This window comes from Aptenodytes forsteri, unplaced genomic scaffold, assembly GCF_000699145.1.
Source record: "Aptenodytes forsteri isolate BGI_AS27 unplaced genomic scaffold, ASM69914v1 Scaffold255, whole genome shotgun sequence".
NCBI classification, from domain to species: Eukaryota; Metazoa; Chordata; class Aves; order Sphenisciformes; family Spheniscidae; genus Aptenodytes; species Aptenodytes forsteri.
Genome location: NW_008794888.1, coordinates 4,115,196 through 4,123,176, shown reverse-complemented (window position 1 = coordinate 4,123,176; position 7,981 = coordinate 4,115,196). Strand labels below are relative to the sequence as shown.

General features: G+C 50.3%; 1 protein-coding gene across 3 annotated transcripts in view; it reads left to right on the top strand.

Annotated features, from left to right (window-relative positions):
- Positions 1–2,274: 2,274 nt before the first annotated feature.
- FAM134A (family with sequence similarity 134 member A) overlaps positions 2,275–7,981 on the top strand; it is a 12,417-nt gene continuing 6,710 nt past the window's right edge. For 2 of the 3 annotated variants that reach the window (XR_657364.2, XM_009274931.2), the window contains exons 1-2: positions 2,275–2,380; positions 7,214–7,244. Coding sequence is in view for 1 of the 3 variants with exons in the window: in XM_009274931.2 (XP_009273206.1) it covers positions 2,317–2,380; positions 7,214–7,244 (95 nt within the window). In the remaining 2 variants the exon portion in view is untranslated. The remainder of the gene's footprint in view (positions 2,381–7,213; positions 7,245–7,981) is intronic. The other variant, XM_019470949.1, reaches the window with a different exon arrangement.

The window sequence follows — 7,981 nt, the reverse complement described above, 5'->3', positions numbered from 1 at the left end:
GCGTGCCCGCTTGTGAGCCTTCGGGGTCGATGGCGATCCCCTCTGGGGTGCCTGCGGCCTGTGTTTCTGCAGCCAAGCTGATGGCCGCTGCACCCCGTAACGCCGTGGGATGTGCTTAGCCAGGAGTAACCGTGCTGTTTTCCCCCGACAAGCATAAACAGGCCCCTCCCTGAGGGGAGAAGGTGCCAAGAGCTTGGGCAGGATTTGCCCCGCGATAATAAAATGCAGCTGGGCCCAACTGGAGGCTCGCCCAGGCACGCTTCTGGTTAATTTTTGCACCCGTGCTTTATCGGTTCGCTTCACCCTGTAATCGTGGTCAGTAAGCCCCATGGCCTCCTGCAGTGGCAGGCTGCTGTGTGGCATTTTATTTAAGCCCTGCTGCTCGTTAATCTTTTTCTGTAGGGTGCTGATTTTTTGCACGAAGGCCGAGGCCACTCGGTTTGGGCACGAGCATATTCCCCCTGCCCTGCCTTCCCTTCTCCTCCGCCTCTCGGGCAGGGCAGCAGCAGCAAGAGGGAGTGTGAGTGGCAGAGCCCAGCTGTGGATGGGAATGAAAAACATCCTGTTTGTTTGTATAAACAGTGAGTCAGTTTTACTGGCAAAGAAAGCTCTCAGCCAGTGGCTTTCCCAGCAGAAAAGGTCAAAACTGGCCGGGGAAAGAGTTAAACGTTGGTTGCAGATGAAATAGGAAGGGACAGACTCTGAAGTCAGAGAAGGGGAAAGTATGTGACCAAACAGCCTTTGAAGTCACTCTGGGGAGGCTGCTTACATTCTGCTCCCTCATCCATATGATTATCAGAGGCGTACATGGTAGCCGGGTACTTAAATGGTTTTGGACTCCTCTACCAGCTGGAAAGGTCTGAATGCAGAGCTTTGAAGTTAGTGGGAGGGGGAGAAGCGTGCTATGAGATGGCAGGGGTGGTAGAGAATGATGGCTAAGGGACTGTGCGTAAAAAGGTCAAGAGGAACAAAGAGTGCCCAGAATATGGGATGGCAGAGAGAGATTTAAATATCATGGAGGGGGAGGAATTATTTACGGCCCTATGGAGGATTCAGCCAGCATCCTTCAACTGCAGTCCATAAATGAGGCGGAATAGGAGGAAATTCTTCCAGAGCTGACCTGTTAATCTACAGAATTGTTGTTCCATGGGAACGGATAAAAATGTTGTTGTTTAGGTCATTACAGGTCCTGTAAGCCCTTGGAAAGCGTGCGGCTTTCATTCTGTGCTGCCCAGTGAGACAGGTCTCTCTTCCAAGTCCTCTACCCCTGACTGTGGCTTGGTGGGGAGCGTATCCCTTCCCTGCGCTGCACGGTGAGATGCTCTCCGACTCTGATCAGTCTGGTGCATTTGAGATTAGTTATTGGCAAATACTTGCTGAAGAGGAGCAAGGTAAAATAGCAGAGCAGCCCTTACTTTCTGGAAAGGAGTTTTCATTAAGAGAGAGAGGGTGAATGCATTTTCCCGGCAGTTGTTTCTGGAGAGACTTAAAAAGAGCTCCTCTGAGCTGAAGGGAAGTGCTGATGCTCTTGTTTGGAGGAAAGGAGGAATGGAGACAGCCTCTGCTGGCACAAGTGCCACCCTGGGACCTTTGCTGTTGAATCTATATGGAACGGGGAGATAAACTCTTTGATGGTGGGATTGCGTGTCTATATGTGCGTAGTATTGTGTGAGCTGGTGTTTGGCTCAAGCCAATGTGTTGTTGAGGGACATGAAAGGTTTTACGATAGAGTCAAGTGAGCAACTAAACCATTTAAGTGCTAGGCCCTGATTAAACGGGGAGAAGTTTGTGATAGAAGAACGGGCATCTAGAAGCAGGTGCAGAATGTGTTTTGGTGCTACCTGCGGGTAATGCTGGACCTTCTGATGACAAATAGGACTTAAGTTTTCAGCAAACAGGCTGATTCTCAACCAGTCTTCTGCTACAGCAATCTGTATTTACGTTACCTAGAGCCTCCACCTTGAGGATTTGGAGGAACCTGTACTCGTACAAGGGAGCATTACCCTTGTTTTACAACCGAAGGAGGAGCTCAGGAGCAGGGGAGGAGAGCACTGGGAGATGGCAGGTAGTCAGCTGTCTGGTGGTGGGCAAAGGTGCCATTTGAGAACGTGCTGTGGCGGGGGTGGGTGTCTGCGGAGTGCAATGCTTGCTGCAGTGGCCGGCAGCAGTCAGATGTTTCTGCTCTGCCATACACTGAGCTGTATCTGTTTGCTCATCAAGAGCAGTAACTTGCTGCCTTTTTCCTGCCTAACAATTTCTCGTTTGATTTCTAGGTTGTTTTCCTCCACCTCCCTGAGACCCCTCTTCCTCCTCAGCATGTCCCTTCTTGGCATTCTCTTGCTGGAGAGGTGGAAGCCCAGGTTCCTCTTTGATTTCTCAGGTATGTGATGAGTAGCACTGTAGCTAGTGACAGTTCTGGTGTTACCAGCTGCTGGGCTATGGCCACAGCCGGTCCTTTCCTGGCTCTCTCATAGGTCATGTAAGCCCTGTTCCTACTGTAACTGCAGGTTTTGATACTGGTGCTGCCTCTTGCCTATTTGTGTATTAGGATGTATCCTAATACTCTGGGCATGGGGAGAATTGCTCCCAGTGCTGAGAAGTTCTGGGGGTAGCCCATTTTGAGAGTGACTAGCTTGTCAGGGGAGCTGGTGACAGGGATGATGCAGTGTTTCTGCTGTGTCCTTTCTCTCCTGCAAATGTCGTGGCGAAAAGATCATTCCAGGTCTGAGCACATATGGCCAGCTGAGCTGGGAGAAGGAAATGGAGGGGTTGAAGTGTATTGGTTTTAGTTAAGCGCAGCACGGGCTTATGCCCTGAAAGAGGCAGAGCAGATGAGAGCCACTTCTCCTTGCAGCAGGTAGCAGAGTGGATGATGAGGTCTGACAGCAGGGACAGGTAGTGTATTGTACCTGTACTGAACAGCATCTGGTCTCCAGCTAATCGGTGAGTCTGATCACTTGGCTTATCTTTCCCGTTTATTGAAGGGTCTTTGCCAACATTAGACCCAAAAGCAACAGGAGGAATAGCCGCATAACGATGATAGGCATGGATTGGCTGCTGTCTGCTTTGAGTGCCTCCTTCATTGGAGTTTATTAAATGACTGGACCCAGACCTGCCTACTGCATCTACTGCTGCTGTTCAAAGGCAGCTCGGGGCCCTCCATCCCTGCCCCCCTACTCTAGGGAGGGTTTCTGAATGAAAGCCCCTCTATATGTGTGTTTGTAAGGTGTCCTTTATTTGACCTAAAAGGGTACTGACTTAAAGGGTGCTTTCACAGAAGTCTTGATAAGATTAGATATGTTTCAGCTGTAGTCTTGAAACTGTTTGCTTTGTGTGGTTCAGGTAACTAGGCAGCCGAACTGGACTGGCCAATTTAATTTCCTGCTTATTCGCGTTGGTTTTTTAAGGAAATAGTTTAAAGCCAACCCAAAACATCTCACTTGAAACGTGTCCAGAAATGCAAAAGCCTGGTGTCCAATACAGAATGGTATCATTGATGCAGGTGGGAGTAGAATCGCTCCAGCAAGTACCAGGCCTGTAAAAGTTGCGTTATCACAGAAGAAATAGGAAATCCGTACTGAAATCAATCAGTTTATATGATGCAGAGCAGTGAGTACTAAAACAAACAAACAAACAAACAAAAAAGGCAAAAACCAGCACACCGGGGTTAGGCTAATCCTGTGTCATCAGCTCTGCAAGAAGTCAGTGCACATCCTACTGAGCCGCACCTCAGTGGTGTTCTTCCCCGTATTTCACTCCTTGCTGCTTTTCTGCTGCTGACAGTAAAGGACAGGGACACCTCTCTGATGTGCCTGGTCAGGTCACAGCCCCGATTTCGACATGGTCCACTGGACCGTGTTTCCTCAGCCTCCGCAAGGAAGGAGCGGTGCTCTGCATTCCTGAGGGGCCTTCTGTTGAATTGGCACTGCTGAATACTTAGGGGTTCTTGTGTGACTCTCGTTTCCCGCTGAAGCAGAGTTGCAGCTTTGTGGCTTTCCTCCTCAGTGCTTCCTGTAAGCCTTTCCTGGAGATTTTGGAAGTAGGTCAGTACTGCACCTTCAAGAGTCGGCACGTATATACACAAACCTCAGCTTGTGGCAGTTCTGTATGTCTCGGGTGACTGCTTATAACGTCACTTCTGAAGGAATGCTAAAACCTCAGCATGTGTTTTGCAGTTACTCACACACTGTGATCAGGGACACACTAACAGCAGCAAGATGCACAACGTTTTTAGGTCCTGTCAGAAGGGACTGCGTATTTTCAGCTCCCACGCAGGGTATTTTCTCCATGTGTAACCACCTCTACATGGGGTTCCACTTAAATATTGTTTAAGGACTTAGGAAGCACCTCTACTTTCTCCTGAAATGGGTATCAAGTAGGGATGTTTTCTGTACCGTTGTTCGGCAGCTGTGTTTTGGTCAGTGTAGGAGAGTGTAGTGTGGAAGAGCTTTAGCAAAGCCTGCATTGCAATTGAATGCTGGTACTCCTTAAAAAGGGCCCCTACTTTCTAGCTGAAGTTTACACACAGATGAAGAATGCCTCTTGGGGAAGCGTTGAAAACCTGTAAGAGCCAAGGAATCCATCAGCGATAATTTGTCAGTACCAACATGTAACCTAAACTCTTGCGCAGCTGACTGGTCTCCCAGAAGAGTCTGGTGTATGTCAAGTGGTTTGTATTAATCCACAATCCGGTGTGAAATGCCGACAGCAAAATTTCAGCCGGTTATTGATGATCTGAGGCCAGCTGTGGGTGTCCTGCTTGCTGGCTTAGTTGTGCCAGTGCTAGACAGTATTGCAGCACAGGTTGGAGTTAAGCCTTACCTAAGTGAACGTGTCCTGCCAGAAGTACTCCAGGTTTTTTGTGGTTGGGCTGTTCCTCCAACTGGTGTAAGACTTCAGTGCTTTGGGATGGACAGCAGGCAGATTACTCTACTACAGGAAGCAAGACACTGCTGATTTTAAAGACAGCTTGTGTTTTGCCAGATAGTTGAAATCACGTGAACACTCTGCAGCCTGCTGAAATGTTCTGCAGCTCCCCAAAGTGTCTCTGAAACCTTCAGAAGCAACTGAGAATTGTTTCACTCCCTCTGCTGGCATATTTTGGATGGCTTGGATTACTGCAGCCAGCGGGAGAGGAGTGGGGTTCCTGTGCCATCCCACTTACTGTGTTGCTGGCGCATCTGTCCAGCAGAGTACGGCGAGCATCCCAGCACCTCGTTTGGTAGCTGGTACAACCAGTATAGCCAGCCGTCACAGACGGGCCAGTGCCAAATGTTATTTATTTGGTGATTTAGTGCAGGTAGTAGATGAGGCTTTGAGATACAGCTGGATTTCTGCGTGCTGCGAGTAAGCAGCTTTAGATTCCTGAGGACAATAACAAAATACAGCAACCGCGGTTGCGCGAGAGAAGCAACCGCCCCGTGGGGGTGGAGCTGCATCCATAATACTCACTTCGCACCCCAAGCCCCCTTTGTGAGCAGTGCTTGACAGCTGCCCCAGCCGCTGTGCCGAACAGTCGTGGGCAGAGGAGCGGATGGATGGGCAGCCCAGTCTGAGAGCAGTTGACTCCTCTTGTCGGGCCCGATTACTGGAAATCTGGGTCACGCTCTCAAAGAATCGCCTCCTCCCCTGGGCGGATGGCCTCCCGCTCCACTGCACTGTGTGAGCCGGCTGGTGCAGTGCCTGCAGCGGTAGGAGGAGTCTGACATACTTGGCCCGACGTCCTGTGTCTTGGGAGAACAGTGGCAAGGCTGCTACAAGCAGTTGCTCTCTTCTGCGGCTTGAACTGGAGTCTGAAGTCTCACTGGGTGTTGGCAGTGACGGATGTTCACCTCTTCTGTGCGTTTCCCTGGGGCAGTCATTGCCGCTCTTGGGCTTTGCATCTGGCTGATGACTCCAGGGAGGATTCAAACCCCTTTTTGCTCATGTTGCATTTTTAAGCCCGTTTCCAACAAGTAGCCTGGACTTTGAACATAAACTCCCTACCTTTAATTTAGTCCCATTTACGTGGTGACGTGCAGTGTGGGGGATAGGGTCCCACTGATTTTTAGAACCTCTTGGATGGCCTGAACCAAGTTTGCTGTTGGCTGGACAGCATCAAAGATGTATCTGTCCCTACCAGCTTCAGGACATTAGCCTGACAGGTAGAGGAGGGTAGACCTCAAGGGGCCTTTACAGCATGATCAGGGCATGTTAAACACAGGGAACTTATAAAGACTATGTTGCTGCAAGAGCCTTGGTTGAGCCCTGTACATCCCCAGACACTAGTCAGCTACAGCTAGCCAGGACACCCAAATCCATGGGCAGCCAGGCTCATGAGTTCCAGTTGTCATAGAAATATTTGGGTTTTTTTTTCCTCTATGTATCTAAAGGCAGAGCATAATCATATGTGACCTCTGCCATTGAAACGCTGCTCCTCCCTTCAGTACTGCATGGAGTAAGTCCCTGTTTGATCGTCACTGGGTTGGGTGCAGAGAGGAATGGGAGAAGTTTTCCCTTGCTCTTATCCAGACTGCCAGACCTTAGGAGTGTAGTTATATCTGTGCCTGGCACAAAGGGCTGTCAGGGGACATAAGAGAGCCCTAAAATTAGATAATTATACACAAGACTGCTATTTGTTACTTAATTCCATGGGAAAGGATAGAGACAGCAGGGAGATCTCTGGCATTTGTACACAGCATCCTGCCAGGGACCATGGTCTGGGCTGGTCAGTGGGAAATGCAGCTCAGACCTGCTAGTGCCGTGTTGAGCTCCGAGGTGGGAGCTGAAGCTTTGCCCAGCTCAGGGACCGTGCTGGCAGCCCTCCGTGAATGGCAAGGGCTAGGCAGCTGCCCTGGGGATGGCACTGCCCAGACACGTGGGACGCCGGAGCAAGCTGTACAATCCCTGCAGCGGAGAGCCCACGTGCTAGCGGCAGGGTGCACCTCGGATATGAGTGTCGTGCCACATGTTTGTCAACACAAGTTGCAAGGTGTGCTGGGGCACCCTGAGACCAGTGCTCTGGCTGCTCCAAGTCTCCGGGCATGCTTCACTGAAGCCTGCACAGCTCAAACTCCAAGCCAGTGATTCCTGCTTGCATGAGAGCACGAAGAAGGTCCCCAGGGTGCATCCCTAGCTAAGGATGATACATCTCCAGCTCTGCTCTGTTCAAGTGGTAAAAATGTCGGGTTGTATTTTTCACTTGGCTGACTAATCTGCTGTGTTCTCTCTACAGCACAGCCATCGGAGGAGCCGGGAGGGGAGAGGTAAGCTCATTGATGTGTTCCTTGGTGAGAGGGGAGAGTGGGCAAGCCTTAATTTAGTGTGGTGATCTCACCTGCCCTTTTTGCTGTTGTTGATAGACTGCATGGCTCCCGCTGTGAAATGTCGGTAGCAGTTTCTCCTGCACTGGGAGCTGCGTATCAGCTCAGGAGCCAGTTTGAGACTCTGGGGAAAGCTAATGTTCTTTCAGTAGCAATAAAGCTCAAGTGCTTCTGATGTTAGGAACTCTCAAGTTTCTTCCCTGGATCTATCCTGGACTATTTTAAGAATCCTCCAGAGAGAAGGAAATCCCCAAGACTGACTTTTGCAGGCCATACTGTCTGCACCACCATCTGTGGTGGCGTAGCTTGCATCCCGTGTTTGGCCATGGTTATAGGTCAGAGCACCACACTCTGGCTGCCTCAGACTTGGTGCCAGAGCAGGCCACATGACTAGTTGCACCTCCAGTGCTTCTGTCTGCGTGGCTCTGAGTAAAGCGCTTTGCGTCTTGGACCTGTGGCACGGGGATGCTGTGGCATGGTGTCTGCTGCTGCTGCTTGGCTCAGGTGTCTCTTGGCTCTCTTCCTGATTAAAGGAAAAAAGTATCTCCAAATCAAGCGTCTTGCATAGTTCAGTTGAAGATGCAGTCAGTATTGTCAAGCCTTTGGTAGGGATCTCCGCTTCCCAGTGCAGCTGTTCCCCCCCCCCCCCCCCCCCAACAACACACGCTCTAACACGTTGT